Source organism: Hyperolius riggenbachi, chromosome 12 (assembly GCF_040937935.1).
Source record: "Hyperolius riggenbachi isolate aHypRig1 chromosome 12, aHypRig1.pri, whole genome shotgun sequence".
NCBI classification, from domain to species: Eukaryota; Metazoa; Chordata; class Amphibia; order Anura; family Hyperoliidae; genus Hyperolius; species Hyperolius riggenbachi.
This window is the reverse complement of record NC_090657.1, coordinates 21,920,746-21,945,888: the sequence shown is the minus strand read 5'-3', so window position 1 is coordinate 21,945,888 and position 25,143 is coordinate 21,920,746. Positions and strand designations below refer to the sequence as shown.

General features: G+C 46.5%; 1 protein-coding gene across 3 annotated transcripts in view; it reads left to right on the top strand.

Annotated features, from left to right (window-relative positions):
• The window catches only part of ADAP2 (ArfGAP with dual PH domains 2), a 74,015-nt gene that overhangs the window by 36,010 nt on the left and 12,862 nt on the right, over positions 1 to 25,143 (top strand). For all 3 annotated transcript variants that reach the window (XM_068264544.1, XM_068264545.1, XM_068264546.1), the window contains exons 3-8: positions 609 to 736; positions 3,421 to 3,512; positions 9,311 to 9,390; positions 10,509 to 10,621; positions 13,179 to 13,325; positions 13,534 to 13,617. In XM_068264544.1, the coding sequence (XP_068120645.1) occupies positions 609 to 736; positions 3,421 to 3,512; positions 9,311 to 9,390; positions 10,509 to 10,621; positions 13,179 to 13,325; positions 13,534 to 13,617 (644 nt within the window). The remainder of the gene's footprint in view (positions 1 to 608; positions 737 to 3,420; positions 3,513 to 9,310; positions 9,391 to 10,508; positions 10,622 to 13,178; positions 13,326 to 13,533; positions 13,618 to 25,143) is intronic.

Genomic DNA, 25,143 nt, shown 5'->3' with positions numbered 1-25,143 from the left:
AAGGCAGATCGGCGATCCCCGGCCAATCAGCGGCCGGGGATCACCGCCATGTGACAGGAGACAGCCTGTCACTGGCTGCACAGGACGGATAGCGTCCTGTGCAGCCCGGATCTCCAGGGGGGGCCAGGTAGGAGAGGGAGGGGGAGGATTTCGCCGCGGAGGGGGGCTTTGAGGTGCCCCCCCCCGCAACACCCGGCAGGCAGGAGCGATCAGACCCCCCCAGCACATCATCCCCTAGTGGGGAAAAAAGGGGGGCGATCTGGTCGCTCTGCCTGCACGCTGATCTGTGCTGGGGGCTGCAGAGCCCACCCAGCACAGATCAGCTAAGACAGCGCTGGTCCTTAAGGGGGGGGTCCTCAAGTGGTTAAGTACCGCACACCTTATGGGTCTATAAATGTGGAAAGTGACGGGATGTAGTTTTTCCAGACCTGTAGTCAGGGGCAACAACCCCCTGAGCCCCAAATCAAAACTGTAATGGTGGCTCCTTTCCCCAACTCCCTCTCTCCCCCTTCCTCCTCCTTCTTTCCCTCTCACTCTCTCTTTCTTATTTCTCTCTTGCTCAGTCTTTCTCCTACCACTTTTTAATGTCTTTATTGCTTTCTCTGCAGATCCAGTGTGGGCATCCTGCAATATTGGGGTGTTTGTTTGCCTGCAGTGTTCTGGTGTTCACCGGATCCCATCCATCGGCAGAGTGAAATCTATTCAGCTGGATTATTTGGAACATGATGTGGTAGAGGTGAGAAGGGGTGTCAATGACACCCTATTTTATCATTATTGGCAGGAGAAGGGACAATAGGGGCCAAATGTGCTGAAACGTACAGTTGTGTATCATCTGTGTATAAGTGGTATTGAAAACCAAGCCTTGAAGTCCCCCCACAAACAAAGATGTGGAGAAGAGATATGATTAAAGTAAATGTGGTCATACACTCGTTAGATTAGCATCAGATAGATCATCAGATAGATTTCTGATCTATCTGATGTGTTTAGGACCATTTTTTTTTTACTAGGAACAGATTTCCAAATAGATTTCAGTTTGAAATATATTGAAAATCGATATGATGGCATTTTTTTTGCCATCAGATTTGCATTGGGGCCAATGCAAATTGATAAGCAATCTCTTCAGATCGATTTTGATTTTCCACCCTGGCCGATGGATTGAAATTGATCCAAATCGGCTGCAAAACGGTCAAATCGGCAAACGATTTGCAATCGATCTATTGATTTTGATCGATCGATCGGCCGTTAATCGGCTGAGTGTATGGGCCCCTTAAGGGACTTTGAAGGATCTTCCAGAGAGATAGGAGATAACTAGGAGAAAGCAAGGTCCTTTATACTTCAAGATGAAAGTTTGTAGGAGTAAGGTCGTGTCAAAGAGTATCTAATGCTGGGAATACACGGCTCGATTCTGGGCCATTCAGATGGCTCGATATGTCCGATCTCCCGCCCGATCGATTCCGCACTTGATTCTGCATGGAGGACAATGGGAAAAGATAAGAAAAACCAGCGGAAGATAAGAGAATTGCCTGCAGAATCAAGTGCGGAAAACGATCAGCCGCGGAATCGATTGGCAAAATCGATCTGTGTATTCCCAGCATAAGACTGAGGACAGGTCAAGAAGCATGAGTATGGAATAATGGTATTTGGATTTATCAAGAAGCTCATTGGCCATTTTAGTAAGAGCTGTTTCTGTGGAGGGGTTGGGATGAAAGCCAGACTAAAAATCAGGCCCGTTTCTAGGGCCGTGCGGCCGCCCTGAGGGAGGGAGGGTGCCGTGATGGAGGGGAAGCTGCAGCCGCGGGGAGGGCGGCCCGACCTCTCCCTCACTTCCTCTCCCCCGTCTCCTTTCGTGCTCCCCCCCCCCCCCCCCCCCCGCTGCAGAGTTAGTGCAGGGAAGCGCCTCCCTGCGTTCCAATCGCCGATCACTTGCCACTGGTCCCCTCCATTGCATAGACACTGATACACACTCTACTTCCTGCAAGTAGAGTGTGTATAAGCGTCTATGCAGAGCAGGAGACCAGCGGCAAGTGATCGGCGATTGGAGTGCAGGGATGTGAGTTGCTGTATACAGCGCTTCGGGCGCAATTTTTACACCCTGGCACTGGGTGCATTTTAGCCTAGAAACTGCCCTGCTAGAAATGATCAAGCAGGGAGTTAGAGGATAAATAGTTGCTTAATTCAGCATGGATATATGGATATAGTGTTCAAGTAATTTGGATGCAAAGGGGAGAAGTGATACAGGACAGTAGCTGGAGAGTACTGTAGGATCTAGAGATTTTTTTTTTTTTTTTTTTTAAGTAATGATGTCACAACAGCCTTTTTGAGTGAGAAAGAGATAATAAATTATGTTGGTACAGAGATGAAGGGTGAGGACAGCTGTGGAATGAGATGGAAGGGAATAAGATCAAAAGAATAGGTAGTTAGATAGGATGAGGAGATTTGAGAGGAGAGAGAATGTTTAGAGAGCGAAGAAAAGGCAGAGAGCAGTCAAGTAGAGAGGTAGCGATGGAATTTGGGGGAAGCATGTTAAAACAGCTAGTAAGCATGGAGGAAGAAGAAAGGGGGGACCATCTACAGCAGGGGTAGGGAACCTATGGCTCTGTAGCCAGATGTGGCTCTTTTGATGGCTAAATGTGGCTCACATACAAATCAGTTGGGGTTGATTCACTAATCTACACTGTGCAAGCAGCGCAGCTACTGTAAGTGTGGCAGCGCAAATACAATTTTCAAAGTAGGCACATTACTGCTGTAGCATGCACTTCTAACTTACTTGCACTACCCCAAAACTAACCGCTGCTCCAATTGTCCCACTCTGGACCCTGTCAGGTCTAGTGACTTTGTAGTACAAGATCCTCGCACTTTGATTGGCCCAATAGGCTGCCTGTCACTTGACAGGCAGCCTATTGGGTCAAAGTGCAGGATCTCATCCTACAAAGTGAATCAACCCCCAAGTCAGCTAGCTAATTGTACAAGCTGTTAGTCGGTATTTCCCCTGTCTGGTTCTCGGGGAAATTGCTGATGTTGCTGAAACCCGGGCAGCGGACGTGTCTGGCACTTCCACTGCCCGGTGGATGCACTGTATACAGATCACCATGGCGCTCTGCTGCACATGCGCACTGTCCCAGTTTGAAACATATTATGGTTCTCACAGAATGATATTTTAAAATATGTAGCATTTTTGGCTCTCTCAGCCAGGAAGGTTCCTGACCCCTGATCTATAGTTATAGCAGCCATGGCATGAGCACACTTCCAGGTAAGGCTCCCCTTTGGCTGTAGAGACCACACCCTGAGGGATGGAGCACTTGGTGCTATAGGAACCACAGCCTAACACATCTTCAGGAACGAGCCACCTTTAGCTATAAGAGGTTATATTATTTTGTACAGTGTGCAAGGAGTTGACTCTGTTGTGTTTCTTCCCTGCAGTTCCTGAAAAGACATGGCAATCAGAAAGCCAGGGATGAATATGAAGCTAATGTGCCGCCATTTTACTATCGCCCCAATGAGAAGGATTGCATGTGAGTCTATGTTGTGTGTACAGCATTGCCTGTCCAGTGCAGCTCACCCTGCTTACAGGAATAGATGTTGGTCACATGGTATTTTCCAAGTGATTTCTGCTCCATGATGGGCACCCATGCTTGTCTGTGTGGCAGTCACTGGTCAGATGGCAAGGAGGAACTTGATTGGTGCTTTGCACATGTAGTGTGCTTAGCAGCCTGTATGATGGTCTCCTGTACTTCCATGGCTGTAATAGGAGGAGGTGAGGATTCTGGCAGCTGTAGGGATCTAGCTCGTTAAAGACCTGGGGACATGAGATCATTGCTGTGATGAATGTTGTGTGATTGGAGCTGTACCTCTTGAGACCATTCATATGCAACTGTTAACTGCTTAATTTACAGGACAACTGAAGTGAGAGGTATATGGAAGCTGCCATATTTATTTCCTTTTAAAGAGGCTCAGAGATAAAATTATCTCAAGCCCTGATACTTACCCGGGGTTTCCTCCCGCCCCATAAACATGTCTAAGTCCTACGCCGTCCTCCCGCGGTCTGCCGTTCAGCTGCTCCGTTATCAGCCTAAGTTGATGCCAGTCAGGGTCTACTGCGCATGCGCAGACCCCCCGCGCATGCGCAGTAGACCTGGACTGAAGTCACTGAGGCTGGTAACAGAGCTCACCGTGGCTGAACGTCAGACCGCAGGAGGACGGCGTGGGACTTAGACACGTTTATGGGGCGGCAGGAAGCCCCGGGTAAGTATCAGAGCTTGAGATAATTTCATCTCTGAGTCTCTTTAAGCAATACCAGTTGCCTGGCTATCCTGCTGATCTTCTGCCTCTAATACTTTCAGCCATAGACCCTGAATAAGCATATGCTGATCAGGTGTTTCTGACATTATTGTCAGATCTGACAAGATTAGCTACATGCTTGTTTCTGGTGTGATTGAGACACTACTGCAGCTAAACAGATCAGCAGTGCTGACCGGCAACTGGTATTGTTTAAAAGGAAATAAATATGGCCTCCATATACCTTTTATTTCAGTTGTCCTTTAAAATGCTATATCGTAAAACAACCCGATATTTACAAGAAGCACAACAAATATCTAGCAGGTGAATGGCTGGGGATTGTTGGTAATAGGTGAACTGCTAGCCCTCTGATGGAGGCACTCTTAAATGGACTCTGTAACAAAAATGTCATTGTGTTTTCTACCATCCTACAGGTTCCTAAACCTATTCTAATGTGCTCTGGCTTACTGCAACACTTTCTACTATCACCATCTCTATAATAAATCAGCTTATCTTTCCCCTGTCTGACTTGTCGTCCTGTGTCTGGAAGGCTGCCAACTCTTCAGTGTGATCTGCTATGCATGCCCCCTCTATGCACACTCCCCTGTGTGTGTGTGTGTTATTTACATTAGCCAGCTTTTCTCTGCTCTCTTATCTTTTACAAGCTGGATAAATCCTCTGTTCACATACTGATAAGTCACATACTGCAGAATTACAGACAACCGGGCAGAGCTGTCTACAAGAGTAAACAATCAGCTTGTAACTCTTCAGTGAGCTGCAGGGGGAAAGAAACACACAAATGATCTCTTGAGATTCAAAAGGAAGGGTGTATACAGCCTGATTGTGTATGGATGTATTTTCTATGTGTGGACATCAACCTACTTCCTGTTTTGGTGGCCATTTTGTTTATAAACAAACTTTTTAAAACTGTTTTTGACTACTTTTAATGCGGCGGGGAGCGGCGAAATTGTGACAGAGGGGAATAGGAGATGTCCCCTAACGCACTGGTATGTTTACTTTTGTGTGATTTTAACAATAAAGATTCTCTTTAAGCAATGCCACCTGCCCCTACCGTATGGATATAAGTTAATTGGACAATTTACATTCTCATACAAGTAACACTGCACATAGTCCATGGGCACTGAGACTTAAGCTGAGTACACACGTACGATAACGATCGTTCAAAAACGAACGATAACGACAATTGGACCGATAATCGTGCGCTCCAAATTTTCCAACGATCGTTTTTTGGGACGATAACGACCGTTATCGTTCAATCCGACCGATCCAACCCGGCGGATTTTTTCGAAAGATAATCGTTCAATCGTTGCAGTGTGTACAAAGATCGTTCGATAACGCATGTTCTTATTGCCTGTCATAACGTCACTTCCGTTTGCGCACGCATTTTTTAATGGTTCGTCGCTCAGTACTTTATACTTATATCGTTCACGTGTGTACACAATCGTTCATTACGAACGATCTTTTCCGTCTAATTTGAATATCGTGTAAACGTCACGAATCGTTCGTAACGAACGATCTTTATCGGACGTGTATACGAACCTTTAGTCAGTGGGTGGAGGAACAAAAGAAAGTAAATGGTGAAAAAATTAGGTACCCTCTGTGCCATTTTTTCTCCAGGGCCCTGTAGCAGCTGCTATAGGGCTATTGCTATGCCCCTGGTCGGCGCTATATAAATAATAATAATAATACCCCAAAAAAATGAATTGTCTGTTTTGTAATCAAGAAGTTTTTCTGTTCTTCACATACACCAAAGTGTTTTAGCTCCCAAAACGTAATAGATACAGCTGGCTGTAATAAATACACAAATCCAATGAAGGAAAAGGGGAACAAGTGACGACACTAGTCCTGGTTCACACTTCACACATCCTTTATCAAGCTTTGACCAATTGAATGTGCTGCAATGAGATAAATAATGGATTAGAAATACCTGACAAAAACGTGTATGAAAGAAGGAAAAGCCCAGGTGTGGAAAAAATAGGACCTGGGAAAATAGAGAAGAAGAGCCACAACAGCGCCCCCGCTGGAGCCAGAAAAGGTAAGTATTGCACAGCCTGGTAAAATAGAGAAGGATACAGCTCCAGCGCGTGTTGAATGCAACACTTCCAGACAGGGCCAGATGTACATCAGTGGAGCCTATAGGTACAGATGTCCTGGCATCCTAGACTCCGCCCTCCATGAACCTACAAACACCCACCGAACCGCACCACAAGTGTGCTGACTTGCCCAGCTGTAACTTCTCCCTTATTTCCGTTGCCTGTCATAGGCAGCTACAGGTGCCCCTTAGCATTAAGTAGCTAGAGGTGCCCCCAAGTATTAGGTAGCTAGAGGTGCCCCAGACTGAAGGGAGATCGAGTCAGTGGAATGCTGAGAGGTGGCTGAGTAACCTCTCATTCACACTCTGGTCCGGACTCTGCAGAGGGAGGGAGGCGCTAGGGGAGAGGAATGAGCTGCCTTTCCATCATCTGGCGCCTGTAGGCACGTGCCCATAGTGCCTTATGGTAAATCCGGCCCTGCCCCAGAACAAGGAAGAAATAAACGGGGAAAAGAAAGTCCCAACGCATTAAGGAAATAACTAGATGCAGAGAAAGATATCTCACTAAGGGCCCGATGCATGTACTGGCAATATTACCGGTACTAACGCCAGCAGGGTACCACGCGTTGCGCAGTTAGTGCGACCCACGTTCCCATGGTTGCAGTAATTGTTCTGCATGCAGTAATACTTCTGTGTGCAGGTAGCGCACAAACATGTTACCGCCGGTATATGCATCAGGCCCATAATCCTGTAAGAATATATTGCATAGAGTTTGTAGTGCCTGTAAAGAAGCAAAAAATAAAATGGTAATTTAAGTGACAACAAAATAGCGCTATTGCACATAGAATGCCACATATCACATGTCTGCAACTGGCATATTACAGCTATAGAGGAAATTATTTAGCTGTGGGGCATTTGCTTAGAAGAATAGTGGTTGTAGGACATTTTTTGTTAGCTAGTAAGAGCCTGGGGATATTTTCTTCGAAGGTGAGTGATTGTAAGACATTTTGATCGCCAATAAATGCCTAGAGGGCATTTTTTTAGAGGGCGAGTGGTTGTTGGACATTTTGTTAGTCCATGAACGGCTGGGGAACATTTTCATAGTTGGTGAACGGTTTAAAGAAAATCTGTAACGAAAAACACTCCCCTGGGGGGTACTCACCACGGGTGGGGGAAGCCTCCGGATCCTACTGAGGCTTCCCCTGTCCTCCTCGGTCCCACGGCAGTGGCGAAAATCCTCCCGGAGCGGCGGCGATGTAAATATTTACCTCCTTGGCTCCAGCACAGGCACAGTATTCGCTCTCTGCATGGAGATAGGCGGAAATAGACGATCTCCGTCGGGCCGCTCTACTGCGCAGGCGCAAGTCTCCTGTGCCTGCTCAGTAGAGCGAACCCGACGTAGATCGGCTATTTTCACCTATCTCCGTGGGAAGAGCCACAACAGCGCCCCCGCTGGAGCCAGAAAAGGTAAATATTGCACAGCCTGACAAATTGTCGGCTGTGCGTTCCATGGGCTGCAGCGAGACCCCCGTGGGACAGAGGAGGATGGGGGAAGCCTCGATAGGGTCCAGAGGCTTCCCCCTACTGAGGTGAGTACCCCCTAGGGGAACTTTTTTTCAGTACAGGTTTCCTTTAAGAACCAGGGCTGTGGAGTGGGTTCAAAAATCTGTCAACTTTGACTCATCAGTTTATGAAAATTCCAACTCCAGGTACCCAATATTGCTCCGACTCATCAACTCCGCCTCCTTAGTCTAATACTTACCAGGGCTATGGAGTCATGGCCAGATTTGTGGGCAGGCCACATAGGCCGTGGTCTAGGGTGGGGCTTGAGCTAGGACAGCCTTGCAGCTGACAGCAAATCAGCTGCTTCATAATTATTGGTGTGTTGCCCCTGTACCGCCACTGGCCCGTTTGCCTGCCCACATGACCACAGTGATTTGACCCTGCTCACTCTCCTTCACAGCGCTTCGGCTCAGTGCTCGACATACACTGAGCTGCAGATCATCAGCGGTGTGTGTGACTCATCATTGATGAGAGAGTGAGCGGTGCCCAGTAGCGGCAGCCGTATACAGGACTGGGCGGTTAGCACTGGCTCTCTCACCGCTATGAGCCACCATGCCACTGATGATCTGCAGCTATGTGTATGCAGTGAAGCAAGCAAGGGGAACTCTGTGAAGTAGACATGAGCAGGACTATCACTAACATAATGGCCTAAATTCACTAAGCAGTTTAGACTAGTCTACTGAAGGTTTTTAGTCTACTGATGGTTTGGTGTAATGTTTTAGACCTGGTCTAAAACATTCGGTAATTAAGTCAGTAAAGAAGGGGAAATGATCAAAAGATGCAATTCACAAAGGCAAACAATGAGAATCCACGCCCACTTTTTCTGACGGAAATTAGAACAGCTGATTTCTGTAGGTAAAGTAATTCTGTGAGGTATTTTAGATGTGAGGATGGAACCTTTCAAATTAATTATGCAGAAGTTTACTTGAGAGCTCATCAATGGAGAAGGATGTCAGTCAGAGCTACTCGTTTGTGAATTGCATCTTTTGATAATTTCCCTGCTTTACCCACCTAATTACCAAATGTTTTAGACCAGGTCCAAAAACAGGTCTAAAACATTTGGTAATGATTAGTGAAATCCCTCTTGATGCAACTGATTTACACCAAACCATCAGTAGACTAAAAACCATCATCAGTAGACTAGTCTAAACTGCTTAGTGCATTGAGGCCAGTTGGAGTTGGTACAAAAATCGTCCGGCTTCGATTCCTCAGTTTATGAAACTACCTCCTCAGCTTTCAGGTACCCAAAATTACTCCGACTCCACAGCCCTGTTAAGAACATTTTGCTGGTAGGTGAATTGGCTGGGGGGACATTTCTTTAGCCGGTAAATGACTGGAGATGATTTTGTAACAGCTTTTGTGCAGTAATGCTGTTGTACGCTTAGCATGGGAATAAACCTTTAATACTTGTCTCATCAGGGTGCTGAAAGAACAGTGGATCAGAGCCAAGTATGAGCGGAAGGAGTTCACAGCAGGGAAGGAAAGCATCTACGCCATAGGTAAACACCTGGTGTATCACTGTATATGTGTAACGTCATCTGTATTTACCCAATTGCTATTCTCCATGATGATCATTGGTGATTGACCTTGATGATAGCTTTAGGGAGAATGGCTGCAATGACGCTGCTCTGTATGTGTGCTCTATGCAGACAGGGCATACATTTGAAATCGGCGCGGGAGACTTGGACGCAGGATACAGCCTGTATGGCTTATCCTGCTGCTGCACAAGTTTCCGGCCACGTTAATTAGTATTCCCCCTCCAGGCCGTCATGGATGGTGGGGAATGATATAATTCTTGTGTTTTAAAAGCAACTTCAGCTCTGTCTTCTGACGGCGCCGACGTTACCCACTGAGCACCGCTATAGCTGTAATTCCTGTGTGTGTGATGCGCGCGTGCGTGCGTGCGTGCGTGTGTGTGTGTGTGTGCTGTGTTTGAGGGTGAATTTTGAGACATTCCCAGGGCCGGCCCGCTCATGAGGCGGGGTGAAACATTTGCCTCAGGCGGCAAACTTCTAGAGGCAGCACCTGTCCGGGGGGGCCGGCCGCCGAGCCGGAGGGGTAGCGGGCAGGTCGGGGGTATTGTAAGTGGACGGCGATGCAGGAAGTGACGTCAGTGGAGTGCACGATGGAACGCGGATAAGGTGAGTCCTCCCCGCCTGTGCCTCTTACGATCGGGCAGCGGCTGCTTCCTAATTACAGGCTGGAGGGGAGCGCAGATCGGGGGACCCAAGCGAGGGAGGGGGGGTGTCCGACCCCCTTCCTTACCGCTAGGCCCAATACCCCCGACCTGCCTGCTACCCCTCCGGCTCGGCAGCCGGCCCCCTCGCACCCACGGACGGGCGGGGGGGGGGGGGGACGTCGGCGGCAGCAGCTTTTTCCTAAATTTGCCTCAGGCGGCAAAAAAGTCTAGGGCCGGCCCTGGACATTCCATATATATATATATATATATATATATATATATATATATATATATATATATACTGTAAATTCATATATATGGACTCATGTTTATAGTTTTAGACAATTTTTTACTATTTAGCTGAAATTTTGCTGTAGAGTGATCTGCATTCAAGGATGACAGGATGGCCCCAGACTGACCATCATTTTGATTCCTCAGATTATAAAGAAGGCTACCTATGGAAGAAAGGAAGAGACAACGCTCAGTTCCTGAGGAGGCTCTTTGTGTTCTCTGAGAATGAGGGTGTTCTCAAGTATTATGTCGGGGACAAGGTTGGTGTCTCCTCACAATCTACAAACATATAGTGTGCTGCTATGTTGTGTTCTAGATCAACAGTATACAATGTAGTCATTACTTGGTGGTTTTGGTAACCTGGGTTTGTGAGTATCGTATACTACAAATTTGTTCTTACTGGGTTATTTTCTACTACCTACTAAACTATATTGGGCTCCTGGTGGTTTTATCTTTGAATGACTCTTTACACATCCCACTTCCTAGAAAATGTTGGCTTAGGGATGCTTTGGTTACAGTCAGGGCCGGATTTAAGCCAAGGCCACATAGGCCGTGGCCTAGGGCACCACAGGATCAAGGGCGGCTGGGTAGCAGGCTACACTGGAGAAAGGGGGGGTCATCAGGCTATCTAATCTGGAGGGGAAGGGTTATCTGTCTCCCTATACTAGAGGGAAGAGTCAACGGGCTACCTATACTGGGAGCAGGGGGAAGGGTCATGTGGCTACCTATAGTGAAGGGGTGCTACTGCTGACAGTGGCCTTGGGCGGTAAAGAGTACAAATCCGGCCCTGGTTACAGTCCATCTTATGGTGGACATACATGGTACAATTTTTTTTCATCCAATCTTACCATTTCTATGTAATTTAAGGGAACTGCCTATATTATCCTTTTAGTAAATTCACTTAATTTATCCTTATACTACATAGAAATGGTAAGATTGCATTAAAAAAAATTGAACCATGTATGAGCACCATTAGAATGCTTTGGGAGCCACCCTCTGATTCCAATCCTTCCTAGTAGGTGTGGGTTGTGGCATCCATCCTCTGGTTCCAGTCCTTCCTAGGAAGTGTAGGTTTTGGGATCCTCTGGTTACAGTCCTTTCTAGGAAGTGTGGGATTTGGGATCCTCTGGTTACAGTCCTTTCTAGGAAGTGTGGGATTTGGGATCCTCTGGTTACAGTCCTTTCTAGGAAGTGTAGGTTTTGGGATCCTCTGGTTCCAGTCCTTCCTAGGAAGTGTAGGTTTTGGGATCCTCTGGTTCCAGTCCTTCCTAGGAAGTGTGGGATTTGGGGATCCTCTGGTTCCAGTCCTTCCTAGGAAGTGTGGGATTTGGGGATCCTCTGGTTACAGTCCTTCCTAGGAAGTGTGGGATTTGGGGATCCTCTGGTTACAGTCCTTTCTAGGAAGTGTGGGATTTGGGATCCTCTGGTTACAGTCCTTTCTAGGAAGTGTGGGATTTGGGGATCCTCTGGTTACAGTCCTTTCTAGGAAGTGTGGGATTTGGGGATCCTCTGGTTACAGTCCTTCATAGGAAGTGTGGGATTTGGGATCCTCTGGTTACAGTCCTTCATAGGAAGTGTGGGATTTGGGATCCTCTGGTTACAGTCCTTTCTAGGAAGTGTGGGATTTGGGGATCCTCTGGTTACAGTCCTTCATAGGAAGTGTGGGATTTGGGATCCTCTGGTTACAGTCCTTTCTAGGAAGTGTGGGATTTGGGGATCCTCTGGTTACAGTCCTTCATAGGAAGTGTGGGATTTGGGATCCTCTGGTTACAGTCCTTCATAGGAAGTGTGGGATTTGGGATCCTCTGGTTACAGTCCTTTCTAGGAAGTGTAGGGTTTTGGGATCCACTAGCTACAGTTCTTCCTAGGAAAGTTGGGTTTTGGAGTCCCCTGGTTCCAGTCCTTCTCGGAGGTGTTGGATTTTGGGTACTCTGATTCTAGTTCTTTCTAGGAAGTATGGGGTTTTGGGATCCTTTGGTTACAGTCCTTACTAGGACATGTGGGTTTTGGGATCCTCGGGTTACAGTTCTTCCTAGGAGGTATAGGTTTCAGGATCCTCTGGTTGCAGTCCTTAAAGAGACACTGAAGCGAAAAAAATATATCATATAATGAATTGGTTGTGTACTATGAATAATTACTAGAAGATTAGCAGCAAAGAAAATATTCTCATACTTTTATTTTCAGGTATATAGTGTTTTTTCTAACATTGCATCATTCTCTAATATGTGCAGATTACACAACACTAAGCTTTCAAAATGAGTCTTTCAGAGCAGTCTGTGAAGTAATGACTTCTCCTCTAGCAGATAAAAAGAAAACAGTTCACTTACAGTTGAGATAATAAAAGTCAGATAACAGCCCTCTCCACGACTAACTTAGTCGTAGAGATTAATGGCTTTTTTGCATAGAGATAACAACTGGAGTTTCTCAACTCTTCCTGTACTGGAAACAATTAGACTGATGTATCTGATCTTAATGTTTTATTTCTTAGCTGTACTACACATACAAATCATAATATCATAATTTTTTTTTCGCTTCAGTGTCTCTTTAAGAGGCAAGGGTTTTAGAATCTTCTGGTTGCATACCTTCCCAGGATGTGTAGGTTTTGGGATCCTCTGGTTACAGTCCTTCCTAGGAAGTCTGGGTTTTGGCATTTTTATGGTTACAGTCCTTTCTAGGAACTCTGGGTTTTGGGATCATCTGATTACAGTCCTGTACTGGGAATTAGTTTGAGTTTTACGGTCCACTGATTATAGTGCTGCACATTAGGGTTACAGCTCCATTTTTGTAAATCCTTCCTGATATTGTTTCTTTACACAGAGATCGGGTGCCAGGGGAAGAATTCCAATCCAAACGCTGAATGCCATGTTCCAAGTGGATAAGATTCAGCAAACGCATGGCCTAGAGATCACGTGTGCGCAGGGTGGACAAACACGCAGCATCTATGTCTACCATGAAGATGGAGCAGTAAGTACACACAATGTTCTCCTTCAGGGACTTACCTAAGAATGTTGTGCTGAAACTACAGCAGGGGATTATAGGTAGCCCCTTCTCACCTGTAGAAGATGCAACTGTCAGCATTTATCAGCTATCCACGGGCAGCGGTGTAACCCCAGACCTCCCACATACACTCCTAGGATTTATACCCTGATCATGTGCCTCTTGTCTGCTGCAGGAAATCGTCACCTGGTACAACGTGCTGCGCTATGGTCGCTTCCAATACCTAAAGAGAACTTTCCCACAATCCCCTGAGGCTGAGGTAAGATGCTCCTGTCCTGTACATGTGGCCATCCATCTGCACACAGAAATACAAGACATACCATCCAACTCTGCCCACTACCTACAGTATATTATTACCACACCCTCCTACCCGCTTTTTTTTATTAGCAGACTACACCCACTAGCTATGCTGGGTTAGTTGACTTTACCCACTTGTCTTATTATACAATCCAACTTCAACCACCAGATTTATTATAGTATTAGACTCCACCTACTAGCTATATATGGTTTCAGGGGCGTAGCAATAGGGGTTGCAGAGGTTGCGACCGCATCGGGGCCCTTGGGTCAGAGGGGCCCCGAAGGGCCCTCCCTCAACTACAGTATTAGCTCTCTATTGGTCCTGTGCTCATAATAATTACTTCTATAGATACTTTGAATAGTGGTAATCACTAACAAACTGTTCCCCATCCTCTTCTTGCACCTCTGACACTGTAGTTGCCATTGGCAGGTTTTGGTGTGTAGTATCAATTGTTATGTATAGAGTGCTTGGGGGGCCCCATTGTAAAACTTGCATCGGGGCCCACAGCTGCTTAGCTACGCCACTGTATGGTTTCCAGACTCCACTCAATAGCTATATTTTCCACTCACTGTATTAAAATCAGATTACATGTACTTAAAGCGGATCTGAGATGAAAAACTAAGTATAACAAGTAGCTTGTCTAAATATCTTATCTAAAAGGAAGGACCTCCGGCGTGGAACGTGGAAGTAAGTCCGCGTTCCTTTTACCATGCCGCCACCGCCGCTGCTGCTTTTAATGTGTGAGGGGGAAGCGCTGACGGGGGAGCCCAAGGTGAGGGGGGGGAGTGGTCCCCCCTCCCTGCCGCTATGTGTGGGCATGCTCCCCCATTTTGCGCTGCGTACCCCCTGCTGTGGTCTTGTACGCGAACCACATGTTGAGAAACACTGATGTATAGTGTACTAGGCAGGCACCGGGGGGCACATTACACATTAGAGGGGATAGTGTCGGGGGTCTCGTCGCATTCGGCATTTGGGACGATATCGCACGCCTTTACCGCGGTGCACACCATCGAGCAAGTCAACCCTACATCATGCAGCAAGTCAGATTATTTTGACCAATTTTGGCCTGAAATCGTCCACGCTGTCGGTTGGACATGCACTCGGCGGCACGGTTTTTCTTCAGACTATAATAATCAAATGAGATGGTCGATCAGCCACCAAGTCGCCTGATGTATGGCCACCTTAAGCGATTGTGTGACCAACATTATCAGTGAGGCAGAGTTACCCTTTCTTCTCTCTATCTATTGGCCATACACTGGTAGATTAAGCCAGCAGATATCGCCCTCTCATATTTTTATCTGATCAGACATGGATCTAGCTGACTGAATTCCTCTATACACTACACATAGATTTTCAATGGATTTCAGCATGAAATTTATTGAAAATCCGAGCATGCTATTCCCAGTCCTCATCCCCCCCACCCCCTCCCCAGGCTGCGCAGCGTAGGCAAATCACCCTTCTGCTAACGTGTCTTCTCACCATCACCAGGCTTTCCTTCCTGTCTTCTCTCCCAGGGGGCCTGTGTCACGTGATAAACATTAGAGGCCAAACACTACAGGTAGCGTGGCATATACCTCCTGCAGCTACTAGAGGCCTTAAAGCAGATCCGAGATGAAAAACTAACTATAACAAGTAACTTGTCTATATATCTTATCTAAAGTTTAGTTTACACAGCAAATCTAGCTGCAAACAGCTTCAACAGTTTATGATTATTTATTCCTGTGATACAATGAGGGCAGCCATGTTCTGTTTGTCACATTGTCACAGGCTAAGGGCTGGAGATGCTATCTGCTTGCCTGTGTGTAAATTTAGTCCCCTTTCCTTCTCCCTCCTCCCTTCTGCCCCTGAAATCAGTGGCTAGTAACCTCCTCCTCCACATGCCCAGACTGCGCTCCCATAAGCCCTTGCTACAGTGCCAAGGCTCTCTGGAGAAGCTGTGGGCGAAGGCTTGTTTAGTTTATAGCGATTATTGAGGTTGGAGTGAGCTTTGAGGTGGCCCACAATGCATCACTGCTGAATATGCAAATAATCTCTTTGTTGTAATGAGAGAACAAAAGCATAGCGCTCTCTGGTGCATTAAACTTTTTAATTAAAACTTCCCGCATTAAAAGTTACACTTACATAAAAAGGAATAATATCCAGCACACCGCACAATAAAGTGCAGAATCTCCTACTCCCGTAGATGTATCCACCGCGCTGTCGTCCCCTGCACTATGGCCAGTAGTGTAGGTGTCCACTCTCACCGAAAGGTGTGCTCCGCCTTCTTCAGATCTGAAGAAGGCGGAGTACACCGAAACGCGTAATGACGCAATAGACGCGGAAATGAGTGCGGGGCCGCCTATCCTCCATGCTACTAACCCCATGCTAATACCCACGCTAGAGATTGGTTCCTTTCAGTGAGAGTGGACACCTACTCTCCTGGCCATCGTGCAGGGGACGACAGCGCGGTGGATACATCTGTGGGAGTAGGAGATTCTGCACCTATTCCTTTTTATGTAAATGTAACTTTTAATGCAGGAAGTTTTAATCAAAAAGTTTAATGCACCAGGGAGCGCTCTGCTTTTGTTCTCTCATTACAGTTTGCTTTCTATATACTTGGATCCCACAAGTTCTAGTAGAGCAGCAGACTTTGGTCCATTCAAGGAGTGGCTGGACTTTGTCTAAGTGCAGTGGTATTGGATTTGTTTGTTGTTAATCTCTTTGTTGTCCCTGATAGCTAAACACACCTCCAGAACCGCTGGAATGCAATGATGTGTCAGCTTGTTAATATTACAGATCCAAACTAATCCAACATGCACACAGACTGTTTTGAATTCATCGATCAGTATATGGCTCTACGGGGTACAAAGAGCCTGATCTTAACCCCTAGGGGTTTTCTTAGGTTACATAACTCTTTATAATCGATCCATATCACCCATATAGTATAGTACTTATTATATTTATCCCTACTTTCAATCACAGTTTCCTCTATGTGTTGAAGCTCATTTAGTTTCATAGACCAATCCCTAACCGTGGGCACATAGTTAGATTTCCAGTGGATGGGGAGAAAACTCTTTGCAGCATTCAACATGTGGGAAACTACCCACTTTTTATGATATTTGGTTCAACAAATGTAAAAGAGCACTCCATGGGCTATCTTCTATTTTCTGGCCTGACACTTTCCTACTTATTCGAAGGACCTCATCCCAAAACCTTTTCAAGTTTAGGGCAATACCCTAGCAGGTGCAGCAACATGCTCTTGTTCCCAAAACCCCATCCAGCATTGATCATCTCCTGTTCCAAATACCACTTCCAACCTATGAGGAGTCCTGTAAGAGAAGTGTAATGCCTGGGCACTAGATACTAGCAGATATATAGAAATCGAGAAGTCGGGGATAGCCAAAGGTCATACACGTATCAGAAACAGAGGTACCAGGAGTCAGACAAAATCAGAGTTGTTAACAGGCCGAGGTCAAAATCGAGTATCAGATGTCTGCAGTACAGGAAGGATGAGGCAGAGACAGAGTCGTAAACAGGCAGAGGTCAAGACCCAGTATCAGATGTTTGCGGTACAGGAACTATGAGACTAAACAAAGTGAGGGGCACGCCGGGTCATACACAGGAAAACAATCAGGAGAATATACAATATACAAGACTGATCTAACTAGAGTACATATATATCGGCAGTGTCTACATATATATATATAGCTCTGAAAACTAGCTGACTTAGGCACAATAGCAAGGCAAGGTCCAGCGCTCATCGAACTGATAGCTATAACGGACAGCGAGTAATTGAAAGCCCTCGGCTTATATACAAGGAATAGATCACAGACCAAGCCCCCAGGAAAATCGGACCAATCAGCAACATCCCTGCAGCAAGTGTCAGCTGACTGCAGGAATCAGCTGACACACATCAGACACGCCTCCTTAACCTATAAAGGCAGCTCTGAGCTGCGTGCGTCCTCCTAGGGAGACTGCCAGAAACAACACGTTGACTCACATCTACAGGGGAGCCAGGGATGCGTCTGAACAAAGAGGAAGAGGAAGCTTCTTGCAGCTGCTCAACATTGTCAGAGCAGCCTCCAGAGACAACACCAGATAAGTTTGTTACAAGAAGAAGGTATTTAGGGTCGTGATTGAGGTTTTCAGGGTGTGAAGAGTTACAGTCGAGAAGTTGAGAGTCATAGTTGGAGTATTGAGGGTTACATTAGGGGTTGTGGTGGCAATAGCATTATAGCTCTCCTTACAGTTCTAACTTTTGGACTCACATGTATGAATGTCACTGTAAAGATATAGGGAAGTTTCAGAAACATATTCGATGACATGATTGTCAGTAAAAATAATTACAAAACATGTTGGCAGTATCAACAGAATTACTTTAAACTGCAGTATAGTATAGTAACCACAAAATGTCACTGTCTGAAAAATGAAGTGATTATCTTTATGGTATTGTGATTTCTTGTATTCATTCTGGGTTCCTGTCTGTTCTAAGTAAGCTGCAGTGCCTGATGGTGGTGTATGATTTATCCCTGCACGTCACTAAAGAGTTCAGACTTGTTATACCGGGTGCCTATTTGCGTGTACAGACCACTCTGCTCCATCAAAACATACCTCCAATGGTATTTTAAAAAAAAAAAAAAAGCATAACCCTTTACAAGACCTATTAACCATTAATCTCAGGTGTAAGCTGAAATAACTCAGGTAATTTAGAGCGCATGAATGTGGGACTTCACCGCTTGAGCAATAGCAGCCCCCAGGTCCCCTCTCCACTTTTCAAAACACCATATCCAGATTGTAAGGGGAAGGTAGACATCACCCCCTCCAGTGCCCAGGAGGAGGAGGAGGATGTGGTAAAATCATGGGGGGACTTATGTGGAATCTGAGAGTCCCCAGTAATAAGCTCCCAGATATCGGCCCTTCTGTAGAAGGACAAGACATAGCACAAGAAGCCTTCTCAGACGCACAAGAAGCCTTCTCAGACACACAAGAAGCCTTCTCAGACGCACAAGAAGCCTTCTCAGACACACAAGAAGCCTTCTCAGACACACTAGAAGCCTTCTCAGACGCACAAGATGTGTGAAACGGCTGTCAGGACCTTATTTATTCTCAGCACCCTCTGTTTTCCTGTGGTGTCTTTAATTGCTGTTCGGATTGTACAATAAAGTTTAGTGTTACAGCAGTGCCTGTATTCTGCTCCTCTATATAAACTTCATGCTTTATTTTTCCATCTTAGAGCACACTCTCCCCAACCACAGGAGTTGTCTGCAGTCTTACAATTCCCCATAGTGAGTGCCCATTACTGCCTCTTCACTACATTTGATAAGTTGAAGGTCACAGTTCTGGTACTGAGGGTGACACTTGAGGGTCTGAATTGAAGAGCTGAGGTTCATTGTTGAGATGATGAAGTCGGGATTGAGGTATTGAGGTGCACAGTTGAGGTGGTGACAGTCTCAGTTGGGTTGTTAAAGGTCTGGGTTGAGATATTGTGGGTCACAATCAGGGTATGGAGAACCAAAGGTGCTATGTTGAAGGCCAAGTTTGGATTCTGAAGGTCACAGCTGAAATGCTTAGAATTATGGATAATTTGAGCATCATGGTCAATTTTGTTGAGAGTTTTGGTTAAATGGTGCAGGTCACATTGGAACTCTGATGGTCACATTGGTGGTTTAGAGAGTTACAGTTGTTGAAGGCCAAGGTTGGGTGTTGACGTTTACAGTTGTGGGTATTGGAAAACGCTACTAAGATGTTGGAGTGTTGAGGGGTCAGAGCTGGAGTTTGTAGGCAGAAGTTTCAGAAATTCCTCAGCGATGGGAAATTGGGTCAGACTCCAGGGAGTGGACGTTAAGAGTTGTTGGTATATGGCGCAAAAAACAAAAACTGCAGTTTCTGAATAACCAGCCTGGCAGCATTCCTCAACAATTCTGCCGAATTTCCCGTCACTAAAAAATACATTTCCAGCTCAGTGAGGTTACCCACATCCCATAGAAGATTCTGGAAAGTGACATCATACTGTCCTCCGCCACCACACAACTGATACTTGACAGCTGTAGGGGCGACACTGGCCCTGACAAGGCTTATTACTTTCTGTACTGTTCCGGTGAGGCTACATAACACCAACGTGACACAAGAAACGCAACAACCCTTCATCACATCTCATCACTAGGCACTGGGAATCACTTCACTTAAACATTACTGAATATGATTTATAGGCAATCTTAAGTGACATGATGAGATAGACATCTGTATGTACAGTGCCCAGCACACAAAAAAAATTATGCTGTGTTGCTTTTCATTTTCTTCTGACTGAAAGAGGCAGTTTTCTCCAGTCAGAGGGACTAACTTCCTAACTACCAAAAAAATGTGTGCAGCGAGCAGGGAGGTTGGCCAGCATCATTGTATAAACCCTTTTCAGGGTATGGCCTCAATTCACTAAGCTTGTCCTCCTGTCTTTAATAATGTTTTTAGAGTTATCACCATGGTGATGAGGCATGTAGTATTCAGGAAACATTTTACCTCAGGCAAACCTAAAGTTAACTCTTCTGCCTTTAAGTTCATGTCCGATTTAAGTAAAAGCTGGCTGTGTGACAAAATGTAAATGGTGTAATAACCGAGACAAACGGACAAATAAAATACATAGGTTTTAATTATGGTAGCATGTATTATTTTAAAGCTATAATGGCTGAAAACTGAGAAATAATGATTGTTTTCACTTTTTTCTTAATATTCCTGTTAAAATGCATTTATAAAAAAATAATTCTTAGCAAAATGTACCACCCAAAGAAAGCCTAATTAATGGCAGAAAAAACAAGATATAGATCAATAAATTGTGATAAGTAGTGATAAAGTTATTAGCGAATGAATGGGAGGTGAAAATTGCTCTGATGAATAAGGTGAAAAATCCCTGCGGGCTGAAATGGTTAAGGAATGAAGAGAAAAGATAACTCTCTTACTGTGAGGTGTTACGTTTTCTCATGCCTTATTATCTCCTGCATGATCTTAGTGAATTGAGGCCAATGTCTTTATAAAAAATAAAAGCTGCTGAGAATCCCCCATGAAGAGATGAACTAGTCCAAAACCTGTCGGTTCTGTCAGATTTCTACTACCTACTGTAAGTGACAGCAACAAAAGTAATTTATGGATCATTTTACTCTGGAAGAAACATACTTCTTATTTGTACATGTTTACATGTACTATAAAATGTTTACAATTTTTTTCGACAGTGGTGCTTTCAGTATCACTTTAATGAATAAAAGTGCTTATGTTTTACGATGTTCATTCATACATTAGTCAGTGTTTATCCATTGTAAAATCTTCTGTCTTCCTGATTTACATTCTTAAATTGATTTCAGGTGGCGACATCTTTACTGCAGGCAAGGATCATTAGTGTGGAATGAATGTTTGTTGTGTGTTCCGAAGCGAGCAGAAACAACACCTTGGTCCCTATTCCTAAGTGTTCTCCTAGGAGATCATTTTTCACCCCCTGTTTAACCCTCCTGGCGGTTTGCAAAAAAATCGCCAGGGGGCAGCAAATCTTTTTTTTTTTTAATTTTTTTTTTTTCATGTAGCGAGACAAAGTCTCGCTACATGATAGCCGCTGCTCAGCGGCATCCCCCCAGCCCCTCCGATCGCCGCCGGCGATCGGCGATCAGGAGATCCCGTTCAAAGAACGGGATCTCCTGGAGGGCTTCCCCCGTCGCCATGGCGACGGGGCGGGATGACGTCACCGACGTCAACGACATAGGGGATTCCGATCCACCCCATAGAGCTGCCTGGCACTGATTGGCCAGGCAGCGCACGGGGGGGGGGGGGGGGGGGGGGCGGCTGCGGCGCGACGGATAGCGGCGGATCGGCGGGTAGCGGCGGCGATCGGGCACTGCACGCAGCTAGCAAAGTGCTAGCTGCGTGCAGGAAAAATTATGCAAATCGGCCCAGCGGGGCCTGAGCGGTGCCTTCCAGCGGCATAGCCCGAGCTCAGCTCGGGCTTACCGCCAGGAAGGTTAAGATTACTATTTAGCACTCTGCAATTGAAAACGTAAAAAAGTAAGTGAAAAAGTTCTATTAAACTCCTGAGTGTTACGCCGCTCAGGAGGTTTTGCTACTTTTTGCCCGATTTTTAAATAAAAGTGCTAAATGGCTATAAATCCTCTAGCTAGCACTAGGCTAGCTAGTACAAGTGCCCGGCACCCCCCGCTCCCCTGTTTATACATCACCCAGCCTGGATCCAGCGAGCAGCCTCGCCGGACAGCTCCAGTCGTCACTATGGGGAGGATCGCAGATGACGTCATGCGCAAACCCGATCCTCCCCATAGAGAGACCGGAGCTGTGCAGGGAGGCTGCGCGATCGCTGGATCCAGGGGGGTAATGTATAAACGGGGGAGCGGCGGGGATCCAGGGGTGCCGGACACTCTTACTAGCTAGCCTAGTGCTACAGGATTTACAGCCATTTGGCACATTTATTTATGGGGGACTCCTGGGGCCACAGAGCGGTATGCCTGACACAGTGTCGGGCATACCGCTAAGGAGGTTAAAACAGGGCTGGTTCAAGTAACAATTGGGCCCTAGGGCAAAATTAGCCTGGGGCCCCCCAACAGACACCCCGACCAAAATAGTCATTAGAGGCCCTTTGTTGCAGCCAAATGTCCCTCCTGGGCCCCTGAGCTGGCTGCTGACCCTCCCCCAATCACCTCCCAACTTAACAGACTCTGCAGAGTCCCTGGGGAGCAACAGCTAAGATGGGGGAGGGACACCTTGGGGGCCCCTACAGGCTCTGGGGCCCTGGGGCAATTGCCCATTTTTCCTATGGTCGCTCCGGCTCTAGGTTAAAACTATTTTCAGTATTTTATTGCTTGCTGGTGGTACATTATCAATAGTGTGAAAACATCACGTAGGAGACGTCTTAGGTGAAACAGACAGTGAGGCAGTAGGCTGTATAACTAAACAGCCTAGGTTAAAGATCACTGGGAGGGTGGGGCTACACACCATTATACAGCAATATATACATATAGAAAATATTTTTTGATGCTGAAACCAGGATAATTAACCTCCTGAGCAATAATCCCGAGCTGAGCTCGGGGTATGTCACGCAGGAGGATTTCTCAGGCCCTGGTGGGCCGATTTGCATAATTTTTTTTCTGTTACACGCAGCTAGCACTTTGCTAGCTGCGTGTAACTTCCGATCGCCGCTGCTCGCCGTCGATCCGCCGCTACCCGCCGTGCCGCGCAGCCCCCCCCCCCAGACCCCTTGCGCAGCCTGGCCAATTAGTGCCAGGCAGCGGTGAGGGGTGGATCGTGACTCCCTCTGACGTCATGACATCGGTGACGTCATCCCGCCCCGTCGCCATGGCGACCGGGGAAGCCCAGCAGGAAATCCCGTTCTGAACGGGATTTCCTGCTTACTCTGATCGCCGAAGGCGATCGGAGTGGGTGGGGGGATGCCGCTGCGCAGCGGCTATCATGTAGCGAGCCCTGGGCTTGCTACATGATTTAAAAAAGAAAAAATTAAAAAAAAAGTGCTGCGCCCCTCCTGGGCGATATAATTGTATCGCCCAGAGGTAGTGTTGGGCGAACACCTAGATGTTCGGGTTCGGGCCGACCCTTAGGGGGATCATGACTGGTGAGTTTTGCCACTGCTGAGCCATTGCCCTTTGAAATGGTGTGAGATTTTGGAATGGTAAATAGTAGGCCCAATGAAAGCCTATGGGGGATTTTACCAATTTTGGACCCCTGTAACTCTGGTTTGCAGAGATGTAGGGACCCCATCTTTGGAATCCGAGTCTAACAATATGTCTTCTACCTGCATGAGACATTTCGTGAAATTCAGACGTTGCTAACGGCCATGGCTGAGATTTATGTACGTCACCATCACTACCATTGAAATAGCCCAAATAAACAGGTTTTTGTGACCCTAGGCTATGACCTCTTCGGCCTAGGACTGCATTGAACGCGACCCACGCATTGTGCGCATTCTGGACAACACCAATTACTGGGTTTATACCCTTCTGGATCCACGGTACAAACACAATGTTCCAAAACTGCTTGAAGAAAGAGTCCGACAGGTCAAAATGGAAGAATACCAGCAGGCCCTTGTGGAGACTTTAAAGAGGAGATTGACATCCTCCCCCTCCTCGAGCCAGTTGTTCGCCGACAGACTGACTTCCGCAAACCCAGGACGACCAGGAGGGCAGCAAACAACACAAGCCGCAGCTAGTGCCCAAAAGGGAATGGTATCGGCAGTGTCCTTGGAGTGGGAAAATTTTCTGACACCCATACAGCAGCACACAGAACAGCAAGCGTGCAGATCCACCTCCAACACCGATCGCCTGGAGAAGATGGTCAAGGACTACATGTCAGATGGCATAGCTGTGTTGAACAATCCATCTGCACCCTTCAACTATTGGGTATCGAAGCTAGACACCTGGCACAAACTGGCAATGTACGCAATAGAGGTGCTGGCTTGCCCGGCAGCCAGCGTTATGTCGGAACGCTGTTTCAGTGCTGCTGGAGGCATTGTCACAGATCGGCGTATCCGCCTCTCCACAGAAAATGCAGACCGTCTGACTCAAATTAAAATGAATCAATCCTGGATTGGAAACGACTACGCAACACTCCCGGACCCCAACCAAGTAACATGAACAATGAACATCTGTGATGGGTTAGCGTTTCCGGTCCCTGTTTATTGAACCTCTCATCTGTATTACATTTATGACTGCATGGCGACAAAACGCAAATTGCTATCCGCACGCTTCTTGTCCTCATGCAAGGCCTGGGTTGTTGTGTCTCAAAGCGTGGCCTTCTCCTCCTGCGCCACCCTCCTCCTGTTCCATCACGTGTGCTGCTTCTGGGTTAGCGTTACCGGTCCCTTTTCCTGGAACCTCTTATATGTATTACATTTATGACTGCATGCCGACAAAAAGCATGTTACCTGTGCAAAGAAAACAGACATTTCCCGCATTTAAAAGACAGTTTTCCCTTTGAAACTTTAAAATCGATTTTCTTAAAAACTATAAGCTCTTTTTGCTAATTTTTTTTCCTCTTGTACCCACTCCCAAGGTGCATATACCCTGTAAATTTGGGGTATGTAGCATATAAGGAGGCTTTACAAAGCACGAAAGTTCGGGTCCCCATTGACTTCCATTATGTTCGGAGTTCGGCTCGAACACCCGAACATCGCGGCCATGTTCGGCCCGAACCCGAACATCTAGATGTTCGCCCAACACTACACGTGACCCGTTCGGCCAATCACAGCGCTAGCCGAACGTTCGGGTAACGTTCGGCCATGCGCTCTTAGTTCGGCCATATGGCCGAACAGTTTGGCCGAACACCATCAGGTGTTCGGCCGAACCCGAACATCACCCGAACAGGGTGATGTTCTGCAGAACCCGAACAGTGGCGAACACTGTTCGCCCAACACTACCCAGAGGGTTAAAGCAGAACTGAAGATTCCCTAAAAACAAAGATTTTCACTTACCTGGGGCTTCTGCCAGCCCCCAGCCCCCTGCAGCCGTCCCG